Consider the following 18785-nt stretch of genomic DNA (forward strand, 5'->3'; position numbering starts at 1 on the left):
ATAGTGATCCCCCTGCTATGTTACTTTTCCGTTCTCTACATTTTACTAGGTCTCCCACTGCAAAAGGCTTCCCTATCCTCCCCCGCTGTCCCTCCTTTATGTTTGATATTTGTTTTTTTCCGCGTTCCTTATTGCCTCCCTCCTTTTCTTAAAGTTGTCGTTTACCTAAAAGGTACGGTCTCCATTTGTCTGCTGCCTACACGATTGCTAAACACTACTTTTCGATGGTTGAATACTTCTGTTGAGTGGGTATGAGAACGCAACTCGCGTATTCCACCACTCTATCACACTGAATCAAAACGGCACCTGTACCATGATCACTTGCGTCGGTGGCCACTGTAAACGGTTTCTCGGGTTCAGGCAGTCTGATAGTCATCTAGCGGTTGTCTAACATGTTTTTTATTCGGTTGAACGTTTGTTGGGCAATCTCAGTCCATGTAAACTTATATAGGGGTGCTTCTATATCGCTGAAGTTCCTTACAAACCAACTCTAGAACGATCTCCTTCCCAGGAACTGTCTCGATTTCCTTTTCGAATTAAGAACTGTAATGTTCTTTATGGTTAGAATTTTATTCGGCAGTGGTTTTATTTCCCCATTTCTCACTTTATGTCCCAACTAAGTGACACTACTTTTCTCTATCTGCGACTTGTCCTTATTAATTCGAAGTCCAAATTCATTTTAAGACTGCTTCCACATGCTTGACGTGATATGTTTCTGTCCGGCTGTAAACAACTATATAGTCCCCATATACCTCGATGTTTTCTAGACCCCTGAACAGTAGCGTCATTAACCTTCTGCATGTAAACGGTGCACCCGCCAACCCAGACGGCATTCTTTTAAATTGATTCTGTTTATCACGTACTGTAAATGCGGCCTTGTTTCAATCGCTCTCTTTTATAGGCATTTTGTAGCCGATCTTATGTTCCCACCACTGTTGGCAATGCACAAGGTTTCAGTTCTCTAAAATCGACACAAAATCTAAACTTTCCATTCAGTCTCTTTACTAAGAGTACCGGCGAGCTATATGGGCTGTGCGCTTCCCTAACTATACCTTTCAACATATGGATTTACTTCAGCCTCTAAATGCACAGGGACACGACGTGTTGCAAATATATTTACTCGATCGTTCTTTATCGGGATTTCGTGCTTTACTTTGTCACCAAATCCGTACGGCTCTCCGTCTCCAGTGAACAGTTTCGTATACTTTGTTCACAGCTCGTCAACGTTTGGTTTCTTCGTTGAAACGTCCGTTGCCACTTATTTCAGCTCCTTTAATCCCACTAGCTACGCAACGGCCTCAAACTCCTTCAGGAATCCCGGCACATCTCCGTCCTCAAATTCTTTCGGCCATGGAATCCTCGCTGGAGGCAGCGACTTTTAACTGTTAAGTTACTTAGTCAAGCACCATCTAACCTATTTAGAGATAAGCAGAGAAATATGTGGTGCCAATACTTGTTTCGACTTAGTATCTGGTTAAACCGTACGCTGTTGTGATACCTGAAGTATTGAAATGAGAGTGGGAAAGTTCTAGTGATTCTATCTTTATTGCATTGTGGTCCGGAACCGAATTACATGAGGAGTTATATGTGAGTACTGATGTGCTGAATTACTCTTCCAATGATAACACGTAGTGTGGTAGTGTTTTGATGAACTGGGTAAATCTATATTATTCTGTGCATTTTGATAAAACATACAGCTTTAGGAATACAAATCCTCCCGTTTTAAACGCTACATTCTGACGACCCAGTGTTAAACTTGTTCTCTGATTTACGCATACTTATCTTTCCATATTTACTACGTATATATACGCCAAAATGACTGCTCCACTTATCTATTAAATTTATCTCCCATCAGTTTTTAGCTGTATATTTGTTTGTAGGAGATTCAATTTGTTTAATGTACATTTGAGTTGAACAATCTCCCTGTATATTTATTTACTTTTTATGGATTTCGATACGGTTAGTTAACTACCATAATCAGTGAACAACTTATATGACACTTATGAAGTATGGGGTTGTGGACATTGTTGAATTTTACCACCACTGAAAACCTGGAAGCACTGGACAACCGTCTCGTCCTAGTGTGGGATACGTCGAAAATGTGTATCCACGATCACGCAATCGGGACTCGAACCCAGGATCTCCAGTCCCACGCACGAACGCTTAGCTTCTAGTCCACTAACTCGACATCCAGCGGTGTTAATGTTTAACGTCAACTAACCCACGATATTGTACGACCATCTTCCTGCTGAGGAGTCCCTTACTAGGACGAAACGGCCATCCAGTGCTTCCAGGTTTTCAATGGTGGTCTAACATTGATTGCTTCATGATTTAAATTATATTATGAAGTAATTAATAAACACTCGACTATGGTAAACTAGATCGGGTATTGATGTGACATAACCAACAAACAGGTGTTATTTTTACAAACGTATTACACTAGGACAAGTAACACTGATACACACACAATTGCACGATCATAGCTACATTCCTTGAAATATATTCCAACCGGTAAATGGCCAACTGAAGTTTTAACTTTCTGCATAGAAATATTTCCTCAAAAATGTTTTTGCAATATTATCAGTATTTCGAAATTTCATTATCATCATCATCATCATCATTTAAATACACATTTTTGTTAACACCAGTTTTCAATACGGAAAGCAAGATAATACACAACGAAAATACGAAAATATTTTTATTTCAAAATCTGAAAGAGAAATAGATATGTTGATTATCACAGTGAAAATAGGTTGTTGTTGTACTGTAAGATCTGTTTCGAAGTAATGTTGGTTAATTAACAAAAGTAGTAATAATAACAATACAAAGTTAACATTAAAAATAAAATAATTAAGAGAAAACAAAATAATGATACAAAATGAGAACACAGTAATGTCATGTATGGTTAAGTGAGTCTGTATTAGCTGGATTTTTTTTCTACGACTGTACAGTTATTAGTATATAAAGTTTAACTAAAAAATTGGAAATTATTTTCTTCCAAGTATTTATTAAATAACTTTTTCGCACGACATAATATTCTAGAAGAATTATGTTTACCAGATTGTTGTTGATAGAATTGTATAATATCCCCAGGTTCTTTAATTTCTAGCATAATTACCTCTTTATATTCTAAGATTAATGATAAACTGAGAAACAGGAGAAATGGATTACCTTGACCGAATTGATTCGGTGGTCGTAAATGTGTTACACTGGTTCTAATATGAATAGGTTCATTTTCAATAGAAAATGAAGATAGTCGTTTAGTTGGTGTCAAATGTAAAGACTGTTTTTTTATAGAGTTTGTAAAATCCAATAGTGATTCATTAGAGATAATTTCAAATTGAGTTTCTGTAATTAACGTCTCAGATGAGGTTTGTTGTGGATTTCCAGAATGATCATCTTCATTAGATAATTTACATGAGAAGTGGGCATCAGAAGGGATAAATTGAGGAGGGGAAGAAGCAGAAGATGGATGGTCTTGTCTAACCATGTCTGGGTTAAACACAGTAGTGCAACCTTTTCTTTTCAAGTCAACAACATAATTTGAACCTATTAAAGAATTGATTAGACTAACATCTCTTGCTGTGTAATGATACCAGTTAAGAGAATTTGTTGACGTGAATGAAGAATTCGGCATGTACAAATTACATGTACCATCAGTTAAAACAAGATAACCTTCAGATTTAGAATTGCAGGTTTCAATTTCAGTTAAACTATTATTTTTTACAAGACATAAAGCAGCCCATTGTGATTCAAACATACGTAAAGATTCATCAAAGTTAAATTCACGTTTTAATTCTAAGACAAACCAACGTTGAGTAAAATACATGTTGGCTAAATTATGTTCACGGAAAAATTGTGCTAATTCACCATCTGTATACGTTAGAAGATCGTGTAAATCTTGCATATTGTTAATTAATATAGATTGCTGCGTATCACCAAATTTGAATTTAACACGTTGCATTAAAGCGCAAAACGAGAGATATGCCAATGCTTCATCACTTTGAACAACTAATAATGGGCTGGCCAAATCTGACATACCTACAAAAATAAGAAAACATTTGTGATTAACAGCAAACGAGGAAAAACCTACATTGATTTAAAAGGGGAATTTTTCCAGTAATAACATATGTAGCTAGTCATTATAAATAAATAAACACAGACTAATATCGTTCAGTGATCAGTTTCATTTACAAAGGTACTCAAAAACAAGTAGATAGTAGTAGAATACAATCATTTTTTTTTCTAAAAAAAAAGACTACTTAAGCGAAAACACAAAAGTGAGCGAGAAAGTGTACTGAACTACCGAATAAAGTGCATAGATACTACTTCTGATTGGCTCTGCATATCACTACGTCACGCAATTTTGTTAGGTTTCATATCTTTATATAATACTTGAATAATTTCAATTTAGATAAAGTAAAACTAGTCAAAATTTGTCAAGTTTTGAGATATCTGGATGGTTTTGATAAGTATTCCCAAAATTATATATTGAAGCTATCGGGGTAATTATCAACTAGGAGATAATAAAAGTATTATCAAACAGGATAATTAACAATTTTGTGGGCTGACTACTGGTTATTTAACAGGAAGTTGTGCATATTGTGACCAAGCGCACAACGTACACGATCTTGTGACTATTTTGTGAAACTGACAGATAAACTATTCAGTAACTAGAATCAAAGTAGATAAGGCGGTATTTGAACATTTAACCCAGTGGATGTTCATTCGCATTTTATGAGTATATACATTCGGGGTGTCCCACAAAAAACCAAACAAATATCCGGTAACCTATGATTCCCAATAAACGTATTCAGTCGATAGCGATAATAATACTGATATTTCTACTAGTGAATGTTAATAATATGTAAATTAAAAAGAAGTAGCTGATCAACTAACCTTGACAATATCCAATATTTGGGTGATGTATACAATAAGTAGCTAGAATATCAAACAATTGACACACTCGATGATGGTTGCCAACAGAACGATAATAGTCTTCTTCTACAATAGGTGCAGAATGAAAGAAAGTACCGATCAAGAAACGTAGGAAGATAACAAAAACAACAAATGATGAAGACAATTAAAAATTTCGTGACAATCATTTAGGTAATATTTATAAGATTTAACGGATGGTCACACGTACATTAATCTCAGAAAACATTAACTGAATGCTTATTAATAGCCAAATATCACATTTTATAACCTTCAGTAATGGTTGAACTCAGTCAATTAAACTGCGGTATATTTGTTCGTTTGGGTGACGCGACACCACACTAAGAGTTAATTAATGTCAGATGACTAGTAGTAGTCCAGTGATCACGGTCTGTTGTTGGATAACATTTGTCAGAAATCAGCTGTCACTATCTGATTAATTATTGTTGAAAGTCCAGTACTTCGTGAGTCAAGATTCAAATAGCCCACTGACTACGACAATCAGTTATGTGAACTCGAGTTCTATGAACAGCATCAGACCTCTCAAGAGTGTAGATAAACAATTCCAAACGACTACCAACTAGTATCAAACCTAAGTTTAGAGCTTCTTACAGATTGCCTTCAACCATCTAGCACTCTATAAACATTTATCGTAGTCATAACATACTTTAAGCTTACACAGAGATTTGACACAAGAGTAGGTAAGAGATGGAGGTTGAGAGGATAAGACAGGATAACTAAATAACTAACTACAAACTTCCTTCAAGTATTTATTTATCACTGAACTGGACTATTCTTGAACTAAATGTAAGATGCACTAACCATTCATGAAGTACTGGATGCTTAATCCGTGTGTACAATGTAATATTTAGAAAATAATTAGAACTAATTTTATTTGAAAGCCCAGGATCCTGTACTTTGTGGGATTGTATGTGTCTCAATGCGAACTGATAAGTCCCAGGTTAAGAAGCACTAGCTCCCCAGTAATAAAAACTAACTTCAAAATTAAAAAAAATTGATAAAATCCCAATTTTTAAAGATAATAACTCTCAATCTTTAGCATGATAATTCATTTAGGGGTATATACATCACTCCCAACTTTACACTTCATGAGCTGCATGCAAAAAGAAAGGAAGTAAAATAATCACTACTGACTGGTGAATCATAGGTATACTGAGCAGGTAGCCTGATACACAGCAATTTTAAAACCTAATATACGTAATTTTGTCATTAACACCTGTATACTTTAGAACAATAGCCACACGCCTCAGAATCATTAATATAATAGTATTAGCAGCAAATATTATTATTTATTTATTTGAACACATGAATATTGGTACAGGAGAGCGCCAATATATATGCGCCACACAAAACAATGAGAATTCGAAGAGAAATAGAAAGAAAAGAAACTAAGGAGCGTAAAAGAAAAAGAGAACAATAACGAAGAGATTGGTGTAAGGTAGTGCAGTAGTAACGAGGGAACGGAAAGGTACAATCAGAAGAAATCTTTCAGGTAAGGGAGATACAACCAATTTTTGTGAAGAAAGTAAAAGAAGGTTACAGCAGGATCGCCACTGGCTTCTATTCTGAGCCATATCTGATAACGTTTCTAGCCACTGTGTAGCACCATCTCTCGAACCCCAACCAGGGAGTCGTGAAGGACCGACACAAGCCAGTCCTTTGCAGCTTTCTTTCATACCACGACACCATGTCATACACTGACCACCTCTCCGCTTTCTCCAACCAGTCCCAGAGTCGGCAAATAATGCACGACGTGGAATTCTCTGGGACGATATTCGTAGAACATGCCCAAGCCACCGAAGTCGGTGTTTCAAGATGGTGACACCAATTGAATTATCATCTCTGTGCCCGAACACACGATGCCGAACCTCTGCATTACTGACATGGTGTTGCCACTGAATGTCAGCAATCCTTCGGAGACAACGATGATCGAACACAGAGAGTCGTCCAACATCCTCAACTCGGAGAGGCCAGGTTTCACAAGCATAGAGCAAAACTGCTCTCACCGACGCGTTGTAGATCCGACCTCTTACAGCCAGACTAACATCACGAAGGCGCCAGATTCTTTTCAGTAGTACAAATTATTTCGGCTTGCTACAATTTTAGGAAGGTTTAATTTTAATTTGTCATATTTTTCCGCATTGTTTTTTTAAAAACTTAATTAAATTAAATTTACTCATATAGAATAAATTATAATGAAAATCTTCAGATAATATCAGAATGTCTACGGGAACAGCAAACGGTTCTTAGCGAGATAATCACACTCGTCAACTGGTAGAAATAAGTTTTCTTAATAATTTCTGGAATAAAACTACTGTAACGACAAGTTAAACGTTGAATAAAGAAATTTAATCACCAAGTAAGAATCCTGGAAAAATATTTACGGGAAAAAAGCTTACTCCAATCTGTACGAACAACATCTATGCTTATTGAAGCTAATGTAGATAGTTGATGTTCAGACATCAAACCCATTACGTATAACTTTTTCCAATTTTCCTTAAGAGTAGCATACTGTTGCGCTTTGATATCCAGTAAATGAAAACGTTCTTGACCGGTTGTGTCCGCTGGACAAACTGATAATAATATACGCCAACCAACTTTACGTAAACTGTGCTCTAGACCATTTAGATAAACATCTAGGCTGACAAAAAAATAATTTATTTAGCATACTGTAATCGGAGAATGTGTAGGCGTTTTATAAACACTGTACTTAACAATTTTATTTTATTGGACAGGACTAACAATCATAATTAAAGAGTCGATGCAAGGTATCACAGAAATACAATGCATCAAAAGGTAGAGTATTGATTTTTCTGGTCAGAACATTTTGAACTGTTTAATTGAGCTGTAGGATCACGAATATTATTGCGGTGGTAGTCAATAAGAAAGTTAGTACAAAAATACCAAAGTCAAGGTAAAGCTCTTTAAAACATGTGTAGAATAGCAATAACCACACGATTAGAGATGAAAATAACACCCAGTTATATATCAAATCAACAGACTGGACTAGTAACTACATTCCAGAAATCTCTATGAGACCGTCTTTTTTTTCAATTTTGTGCTAATGATGTCCAGAAACGCTAAGAAGGTTGAGTAAAGCAACCTTAAAAATACAACCTAAAAGTCAAAATAAACATAGGCTTTAAACTTGTGAATCAGAAGCTGGAAACAGAATATTGAGCCACATATCTACAAAACACCTCAACGATATAAATGTTGAGTTTTATTTATTTTGAAGAGTAAATCAACCCTAACAACCGGAGAAGCTGAATTTAAAAATTACAACAAAATGTAGAAATGAGTTGTCAAATTTTTGTACAGGACATGAAATCTTAGGTGAAACAATATAGTCTCTATTACTTAATAGAATCTTTAAAAATCAGTTAAGTGCTTCACTAGCAAAGTTTTTTGATTGAAATTAAGATTGTTAACACCCTGTGCTGAAATGAGTTAAAGCACTCTGACTTCTAACAAGTAAGTTGCCAGTTTGAACTCTGCTCCACCTAATTCAGTTTGGGAAACCTAGCCGCTATAATTTAGTGTTGAAGACGTTAGATCCCCAGAACTCACTTGAAAAAGGTCCTAATTTTGTAATTTTATTCTAAAAATTTGAAATTTATGTTTTCGTGCCAAGAGACGCTTAGGTGACCTACAGCTTAAAATTCCCACTCGGAAATCCTTAACTGTCATTGGTTGACGGAATTTTTTAGTACGCTATTTTGTGGCTCTCCCAAGGGCGTTTCTATCATTGTATAAATAAGCTTGATTTGTGTGCTTAGTGACCTTGTATTTTCTGGGTGCTTGTAGAATACGTTCTCTACGCCTCATCAAGACCTCTTGATTTAGTTAGCAGGGCCGAGGACAATGGATTAGAATAGCCTATCGTGTCACTGTATCTTTGACCTTCGTTCCGGCTACCGAGTATAGTGAACTCGTAATAGCAATCAAGCACATCACTTGGACATAAATCGCGTGGATTAAAATGAAGTAAATAATTCCTTATTCAGTAAACAATTTATATTATAGTGAAATTAGTTTTGCAGAATTATATCGTATAACACTCAAGAAATAACACATAAATAAATTACTTTTTCCCTGAAATGTAGGGATAATTGGTTCCGTAATATGTTGGAAGGGTTTTTACTAATCTTTTGAACAAGTTATTGAAAAGTGTCCACTAACATTTGTTAAACTAAGGCTTATTCTTGGGAAAATATAAAACTGCAGTATTTAAACCCAATTCAGTTTAATAAACTAACAATACATCAAAACTGGATGAAATATGCAGTACTTACTAGAATTGATTTAGATATATAATGCGTCCATTATCATCCATGTATAATCTCATTTGTAATTCTGATATCGGAGGATGGATAGTGTGAAACATATCATCACCATCCATTCCAATTCCTGGAACAGTAATAACAGTGTAGAAAAGTAAAGTTGTTAATTTACATATAAGGCTCTAATGCACAATTAATTTGTGAGGTCAACGATACCATCCGATTACCTACATTACTACAAGTGGGATCCAAATTTAAAGCCATAATTCATTGATGGGAAGTCGAATGAATAACTCACTGAATCACGACTCTGTTTGAAAGACGCTATTTGGGAATAACTATGCTATTTTATCGGGACAAACGGAAAATTGGATCGAGATTAATGTCTCAAATCACAATGTACATCATAAATGAAGCAAAAGTACAGAACCCCTTGATTGCTGGGAATTTTTTGAATTACATCACTTTTCAGTACGAATTTTTCTAAGTTATCATGTATTGATTTAAAACTTGGCTTACAACAACGTACTGAAATAAAACAAGTTTAAATCAAGACTACGTTTATCTTCAGCTTGAGTTACTACCTAAAACGTTCCTATGGGAGACTTTCCTTTGCTAGTAACACATCCTCATCAATTTAAGTTACAAGAAGTACTGAACATTGAAACTTCAGGCTACAGAAATTTTGTATCATATAGTTAAGCTTTTTTTTTACCTGATAAAAGAACTGTATAAACGGGCAAATAGTCTTACCTATAGCCTTGCGCATATTTGCAACAGTTTTTTCAAGTCGTTGAGTAATTTGTGAAAAAAGTGATGGTCCTTTAGAATCACTGAATGTTAGACCATTTTTTGTATCATTTTGTGACTTTCTTCTTCTGGAGATAGACTGAACACCACTTGGAATAATAATATCCCAGTCTTGAAGATCTAATTTGGAATAGAGAGAGATGATGTGTAGAATGAAGTGAACTATTGAAAAGTAAAACACGTGATTAACCTCTGAAATGTGAAGAACACTTATTTTCATTTTCGACCTAAAGAATTCATAGTCCGTAAATTAATTAGCTCCTACTAGAGATCTTTAATTATAAATACCGGTAATTCGAACAAAATAGACTTTTAACACTGAGCAGTATTTAAATATTGAACATGATGAGAATAGAAATATTATTGGGAAAGTTGAAAATGGAAACTTCAAGTTCCACTTGAAACTATATGTACCATGTTAACAGTTCTGAAAGAAGTCAGAACTATAAAATGAAAGATAGTAATTTTACTGAAAATCTGGATTAGAAACGACAAATTAACAGTGGGATCGGATTGTAAGTAAGAGTATTAATCAAAAGAATGGTCGAAATGACAATTAATGTATAATATGAGTTAATCCGTTCGACTCTAACTTAAAATGAATTCTAACCAAATTTTTCTAGTATTTTTTTCAAAAAAACTGTTATGAGCAAAGCATTTAGAAAACAATAGATACAGTATAGACCTGGAGTGAATAATACAATGTAATTGATAGGAATGCACTTGCCTTCGGTTTCTACAATCCGAATGGGACTGTAGATCACAGAGTTTGTGAAGATATTTTAACCAACTGAAGGAAGATTCAAAACCTGTTCTACCTACTGTTGTGTAGATAGGATGAGATGTAGGACCTACACAATAAGTGTGAGATCATTCTTAGTACGAGAAGATATCTCTTTACGTGACAAATGTCAGAATTCAAGTGGTCAAATCACTAAGGAACTTTTCCCAGAAGCTTTACATTATCCTACTTTACTGTATTCAAATCATTCACTAAGCAAAGCTAGTGAAAAAAACAAAACATTTAAAAAACATACCAGAAACTTTAGGCTTTAGGGTTATTTTAAGTCGTAAAGTGGAATCAGATGACGTGACTATCGACGCATCCAGATCCCAGTCGGACTGTAAAGGTAAATAAAACTGTTCACCGAATTCATCAATAGCCAAGTAACACACCGAGAAATCACTAAAATTAAACCAACAAATAATATAGTTTCTTTTAGGTACTTTGTTAAGTGTGTGATAAACATGTGTGTGAATCACTTCAACAGATATGAATAATTAGGAATATTCGCTAGATATAATGTAAGGATTCCTTTACAGGATGTATACTGTGTTTAACAAGTAGAAGTAAAAATATTAAGTCACTTGACTTTAAAGAATCAGGATGCATAGGGTAATGATAGATCTCGTAGGTGTAGACTACCTAGTTGGGGACCGCGAGATGATAGCAACCGATGGTTAGAGACCCTGAATGACATGACTCAAAATCGTTTGCAATGGCGCAGGTGCATACACTCTTTGTGTTCTCCCAAATTTTGATCTCCTTATTCCTCCTTGTCTCTTTTTTTCTCCTCTCAAATTTATTTCACTGTATTATACTCTTTAAGTAACATTTCCAAACACTAATCTTCCCGATTACTGCTTATACTCTTATTACCTCTACTACTACGGGATTTGAATCGACCACTGCATCTGTATGCTAATGTGGTGTGGCAACTCGAACTGATGTACGTACGTACAAAGTTCTACGTTGTTACTGACTGACTGAAACTAACCCATGTCAAATGAGGAAGTCATATCATGACTGTCGTGGTTTCACAAATAGAGATAATGAAACTGAGGTAAATGATGAAGGCTCGCTTCTAAGACAAATTTCCTCCGAAAAGCTTTTCACAGTAGTATAGCAATATGAAATGTAAAGTTAGTTGGAAAGTATTTCTAGTTGTTGGGCTGAAAAGTACAGCGTGAATACCGTAAGTATTGAAGGGCAATTCAGCATTTAATTTTCTACTATCTTAAAAATGTTTAGTTATTTACATCAAAAATAACTTCAGCATCGGTATTTATGTTTGCTATCTAATATTTTCAATACAATTGTGAACTTGTTTCATACCTTATTTAAGAAATAGTTCCTTTCAAAACCACCATATTGTACACCATTTTGACAGGCCAATAAAGTATTTTCAGTCGAGAAGACATTAGAAACAACCACACAAATGTTCGAAGTACATTCCAAATATTGTAAATAAAATGAGCATATACTAGCAGGGATAAGATTTTTGAGCATTGAATGCAAATATGAAAGGACTTGTGGATGAATGTCTCTTACCACTAATTACCGTTATTTTGTGCACTCTACCTAGCAATTATTTAATATGGCCTGTGGTAAAAAATATGGATATGTCATTTTTTAGTCTGAGGACTGTTCAACTCCAAATATAATTAAGTCAATACGACGCCTAGAAATCATGACCAAACGTGTGCGATAAATATTATATTAATTCAGCCGATATGTATCTACACCATATGAAGTCTTTCTTGTTATTAATCCTCCTTCTAGACACACTTATTTACTCCCCAAATCGACTTAATTCTGTCGATGCTAGATACAACACAATCACAAAACGGGAAGATTATGACAAAAATTTTGATCATCTGCTTTGTTTATTCATGAGATGTTTCACATTATAAGATACCACTAAATAACCATTTTTTTAAAGTCTGCTAATAGACAAATAGTTTACCAGTTAATATCAAAGCATTTACGCAGCAAACCCAAAAGAACTTTGTAATCTGTAATATTTGGATCAATTGCGAATTTCTTATATTGGTCAGTACCAGTTTCTGTGCTAAGCTAAAAGACTTGAGCTATGAAGAAGTGTTGATCTTACTTTGGCTTTAATGTATACAACTTCTCGAGAACTTCTTTCTAAACTCATTTCATTCAGTATTCTGCACTCACCAAACATGCTGAAGCTAAAAATTAAAAAAACGTTCTTAAAGTCACACAGATCTTCATTTTCAGAATCGATTACCAGAAAAGAAAGAGAAACCTTTCCAGTTATAAAAGTGATAAAAAGCTGGTGACAAATACATCAAGAAAAGTGAATAATATTACGTCAGGTTTCCGTTTCACATGTATTATAATAGATTGAAAGTAAAAAAGTAGACCCATCCAATCAGAATGATATGGAGCAAACTAGGCTGACCGTCTACAAGAGAATGGATTTAAAAATAGAAGACTGACAGATTCATTGTCTTATCAACTAGCTTTCCAAGAATTGACCCCTTGCCAGAAAACTCACTCGTTAACTTAAAGTACATGGATGACATATTTCTGTCTAGTAAAGACTCGGACAAAAGGCAATCTTTTGAATATATTAAGTAATAATAAAAACATGTTTGAGATCTACTTATCTCCTTCTAGACACAAAATGTTGAATTAGGACTTATTTGTGTCAACCCCTGAAATAATGATGGGGAGTGAAGTACCTGGATGGGTCCACCACTTCACTTGTCCTGACGGTTCCACCTCAAAGGCCATTGTCTGATGAAATCACGGCAAAGATTCGGAAAGTTCGGTTGGATTTTGCTAACTTACGTCACCCGTGGTGTGGGCAACACGTCTCTCTGTCAACCAAAGGACGAGCATAGCTAGTTGTAGTTCATTCTGTCCCATTTTATGGTTGCAAAACACGGTCTTTAAACAGAGGATATCCGTAGGTACGCAGTATCTGATTATAAGTACCTTTGAAGCATTTGTTGGGTAAGTTAGGAACACCAGATGAGCAATGCTGAGAAGAGATGCAGAATACTAGTTAAAGATGGGTAGTGAATATTCATCGGGCGAAGTATTTGAGACGCCTATTGCATAATATGCCCGTTCACCGCCTACCATGGTGACCAATGATGGCTGATGTAAGAGTAGGTTGGGAGAAAGCTACGTATGGTCAAACCAAGGAGCGTCGTTAGTCTATAAAGTCAATGACCATTGGTCTAAACAGGTTGTTGTGTTGGTGTCCTCACGATTATCGTGACCAGTAATTGAAGACGTTCGGTGGAAAGGCCAAAAATTTGTCTTGCGATTCAACACTCATACTTCTCATTCTCCATTTCTGAATCATATTTTTAAGTTAGCTTCATTAAAACCATAGACACTACTATTACATCCACGTCTCTGCTATGAATCTTGATTTCTTCTCGCTGTTATTACATTGCGAGGCAACGGCCAATTTAACCAGATCCTCGGTTGTTTACGATAAGAGGCGATCAAGAGTAGAGATGTTGATTAGTTCAATATGAAAATCGCTCAGTTAATATTCAACTAGGTTTCGGTAAAATCTGTTATTGATTATTTTAGTATGATATTCTGTTATATTTGGGAGATTATTTCATTCACTTTTCACATGCATTCAGTATAAAATTCGTCTGAAGTTAAAGTTATTTAGATGTCATTATTACTGATGAGAAATGCAATCTGTATATAAAGAGTGGTGTTATGCATAAGACATATTCTTCCCAATCAACAAATAGTCATCGGCTGGGTTGATAATATTGGGAAATATTGTTAACGTAAAATTTTAGATGCTCAATAACCGCACTCACACATCTCGTTCACCACAACGTCAGTATTTTAGTATTGTGTATTGAAAGTGAACGTTATAAAGGTGAAAATACAATCCCTTCTGATAGATGCAACAGTTTATGATAGTAAATGAGAGAGATTCGTAAATTTACATGGTTCGAATCAATACTAAATGGCTTTACAGAGCAAGATTATAAAACCGAGTATAGATAACAGAAGAATAAATATCATCCATTCGGTCAGATCAGTATAGTTATCGAAGTGATAAGAAATACAATCGGCGATATTGTCTTGTGTCACGTGAAACCAACTGCTTTTTATCATGGAACAGAGTGACGCGCTTCACTTCAAGATAAAACTGGGCTCCAATAAAAGATGGGATTGAACTTCTTGATGCTTCATTTACATATTTCAGTGAAGCTTTTGATAACGTCTAGTGACAAAGACTTAGAAAAACACTAAAAAGCCTTGAAATAAGTTTAAGTAATCGTTTAAACGGGCTCTTTGCAGAAGATGTAGTGTATATGGAAATGTCTTTACAAAGAGTGTTTAAAGGTGGAAATATCTAAAAGTAATGTTTCGCTATTTTTACTCAGGTTTTGACAAGAATATTCCCGCTTTTATGATAGACGTATATTAAAAATTATTAAAAGTATGGAAGTTAAGACACTGAACCTTTGTTTAGTATGAGGTTAAAAAGATGGAAACTAAAGTGATGGAGAGACATCGTAGTATTATCGAATGAAAAAAAAACTCAGAACTTTTTACCCTCTTCTTATTGTGAATCAAGAGGGGAACTGAAGAGGATATATTAAAATGTTTGAAATCTCAAGATGGCAATATTTACGACCAAAAATATGCTTTCAGGAAACTAAAATTCGACAGCACCGAGAGATTAGTAGTTAATTACGAAAATAACAGGTTTTTATTCCTACTCCTGAGGACTAAGAACGACAGAGGTTACGTAAAAAATATAATAACCACACTCGATCAGAAGAGGACCTGGTCAATATTTAAAAATGAAAGCTAATAAAATGTCAAGCACAGATAAGCGAATTTCGGTTTCTCGTATTTGATCTTATATCATGATATGGCAGTAAACGTATCAATTGGTAACAGTGAGACTGACTAACAAAATTGACTTTCGAAATCGCATAGTATATTTAAATGTTCATTTTTTATTTTTGTTCTGTAAAAACCCCATTTCGCCTGTAAACCTATCCAAAACTAAACGGAAAGAATTAAACTGAGGCGATATTCTTGATATAAATTTGGTGCAAATTAAGATGAAATGCGCCAAAATGTTTACTTTGCCACCTGCAGTAGGGGGACAGTATGAATTCTCTTTAATTCATTCTTGGACGAGAAACGTCTCAGAATTTGCAGCAAATAGTTTACATTCCTTCTAAACAAGTACTCGCAAGACCATCTACTGCTAGCCCTTGTTCCTTCAAGGAGACAGACTTTTCTACAGTCGATCGGACTTAGAGATATGCTATGTGTTTTAAAAGACGTATATTTACAAAAGTCGTAATCACAATCCACAAGATACAAATCTATAAATATTACCTTTAGAAAACCATACATCTTATGAATAACTGATTAGCACATAAATGACTACGTTACTAGAAGGTAATGTTTCAGTGAGAAATCATTGGAGTCATAGGAAGACCTAGACCCGGCGCTTTCACCGGGTTGGTCGATATGGAGCATCCAACTGATGGAGTTGGAAAACCTTGATTCCAAACCAGTGGTGCACATAGGCCTCAGGATCCTGAGGGAATAAATGGCGTATGGACCAATTATCGGTCACCGACCACCATGGGACTGCATCTCATGACGTCGCTCCACTGCCTTGTGGATCTGACATTTAGGTCGAAAAACTCGAGTGTGACCCCCTAAGAAAACCACCTGCTTCCGTCTGGACACCCGGCTAGTATCACAGCCTATAAACAAATCAAGTGACTTGTGTTGAGCATATGTATACGGTGCCCCTTGTACCAATATTTGTGTTCAAATAAATAAATAAATAAATACAGCGTTACGCAGGGATTTTTTTGTAACAGGCTGCAAGCTAGAGATATCATTGGCTACGAAACAAACCACGGTCAACCATGATTCTAAGAAACATGTTACTATGTGCATAGCAATCAAGCTGACATCACAATAATAGTGCAAGGCAAGCCTGGACTGATTACTGATATAGGCAATAACAGATTAATCAAGTCTAGGTCTTCCTATGACTCCAATGATTTCTCACTGAAACATTACCTTCTAGTAACGTAGTCATTTATGTGCTAATCAGTTATTCATAAGATGTATGGTTTTCTAAAGGTAATATTTATAGATTTGTATCTTGTGGATTGTGATTACGACTTTTGTAAATATACGTCTTTTAAAACACATAGCATATCTCTAAGTCCGATCGACTGTAGAAAAGTCTGTCTCCTTGAAGGAACAAGGGCTAGCAGTAGATGGTCTTGCGAGTACTTGTTTAGAAGGAATGTAAACTATTTGCTGCAAATTCTGAGACGTTTCTCGTCCAAGAATGAATTAAAGAGAATTCATACTGTCCCCCTACTGCAGGTGGCAAAATAAACATTTTGGCGCATTTCATCGTAATTTACTTCACTGTTTCTTGGGTACTTGTTATCACATATCAAATGCCTGCTTGGATTTGGGCACTCGTGTAGTATCATAGCCCACACACACATCATTTGACATGTGTTGCGTATATGTATCCAGTATCAAGTGCCCATTTGTATTAATATTTGTGTTCAAATAAATAAATAAATCTATCAAATGCAGTAGCAAGACACACCCGTTGATGTATGGAAGTATATTCACCCCATATCAAGTAAAACTAAAATCAGATTCACTTTCGATACGTTGAAAACCAATCTATCTATGGACAAACGTAAGTCTTTATTATCAACAACGCAGTCAATTTTTACATTTTAACTATCACGCAAGAAACCTGTAGAAGAATACACTCAAAATATCACACGATAGTAGAAGCTTTTTAAAAAAATTTGTGGATGTAAGTTCCAAACGCTTACTGTGCGAAAAATTAAAGTCCATCGAATATAAGTAGATACGACGGAAGAACCCCTGTAATACCAAGTACCGTCACCTCCAATTGGCCCGCATAAACCTTTGACAAATTACTTAATTACTTAGTCTTCAGTAACAAGGAAAAGGGTCTAAATCAATCCTTGCAGTTTTTAGCACTGTAGAAGTTCAATGTCGTTTTGAATATATCAACATAAGGTGTTGATATTACATGTTCTGGTAAGAGTTCCAGTAATTCACTACTCGGTGAGAGAAACGAAACTCCAGGTGTAGAAGATTTGATCTAAGTTTTTGATTTTCCTTCGGATGTCCTCTCAAATGATCAGTCCTAGACGGAAGGAAAAGATAAGACATATTCATACCAAGGTCATGGTCCAGTACACGATAAGCCAACATTAGATCACACCGTATTACACGATAAGACAACAGAAATAAGTTGAGGTGTCTCAGTCTGTCCAAATAAGATAAGCCAGACAGACCTTTAACCGTCTTAGTCTCTCGTAGTTGGCATCGTTCCATACTTGAAACAAGGACTCGCTACTTCAAATGGTTCAATTGGTTGTGGGCGGAATAGGGGAAACCGCTTAACGGGCTTCCGCATCTAGCAGCAGTGGAACAATTCTAAGACGCCTATAGTATTATGAGTAAATGTTTAATGGGTGAAGGCCTTCTTCATAAGACTTGGATTTGAGTCCCCGAACTGATTTCATGGCTCGCCGTCGGATGTGCTCCACAGTGTCCATATCCTTTTGGAATGAGGAGGGAAATACTTCGGGACGAATAAAAATGTTGAGGATTATGTAGAAACTTCTACCGTCAAACTGGCCAAAAATGCGCTTCAATGTTACCAGAGCAAGGTTTGTTCGAAATGCATTTTTGAAACAGTTAGCGTAAGTCATCAAATAGTAGCGTATCAAATACTCATAAATCTTTTTCAACTCGCGACACTTCTAGAGAAGAGCCTCTTAAGTTGTAACTGTAATCTGTGACACGTCGCAGATGGACTAATTCACACTTCGAAGTGTTAAAGGTAAGTCCGTTGTCGTCTGCTCAACTTTGAATTCGGGTCAGATCCT

At 35.5% G+C, this 18785-nt stretch overlaps 1 protein-coding gene across 2 annotated transcripts; it reads right to left on the reverse strand.

Moving 5' to 3' along the window:
- Window positions 1-90: 90 nt before the first annotated feature.
- Window positions 91-18246, reverse strand: MS3_00007482 (uncharacterized protein; the record flags this gene model as incomplete). 2 transcript variants are annotated; one of them, XM_012942911.3, is made up of 9 exons in its annotated part: window positions 13654-17191; window positions 12944-13132; window positions 12797-12906; window positions 11087-11235; window positions 9993-10169; window positions 9252-9366; window positions 7356-7597; window positions 4900-5004; window positions 2969-4041 (listed from the first exon to the last, which is right to left on the reverse strand). In XM_012942911.3, exons 1-9 carry the CDS (start codon window positions 13729-13731, stop codon window positions 2969-2971), a joined length of 2238 nt encoding a protein of 745 aa, XP_012798365.3. In that variant the 5' UTR covers window positions 13732-17191. The 2 variants fall into 2 exon arrangements, with proteins under 2 accessions (XP_051066301.1, XP_012798365.3); XM_051215764.1 differs by lacking the exons at window positions 12797-12906; window positions 12944-13132; window positions 13654-17191 and adding exons at window positions 17697-18160; window positions 18189-18246 and having other exon boundaries at window positions 91-4041; window positions 7356-9366; window positions 9993-11235.
- Window positions 18247-18785: the final 539 nt, after the last annotated feature.

This window comes from Schistosoma haematobium, chromosome 4 (genome assembly GCF_000699445.3).
Source record: "Schistosoma haematobium chromosome 4, whole genome shotgun sequence".
Taxonomy (NCBI): domain Eukaryota; kingdom Metazoa; phylum Platyhelminthes; class Trematoda; order Strigeidida; family Schistosomatidae; genus Schistosoma; species Schistosoma haematobium.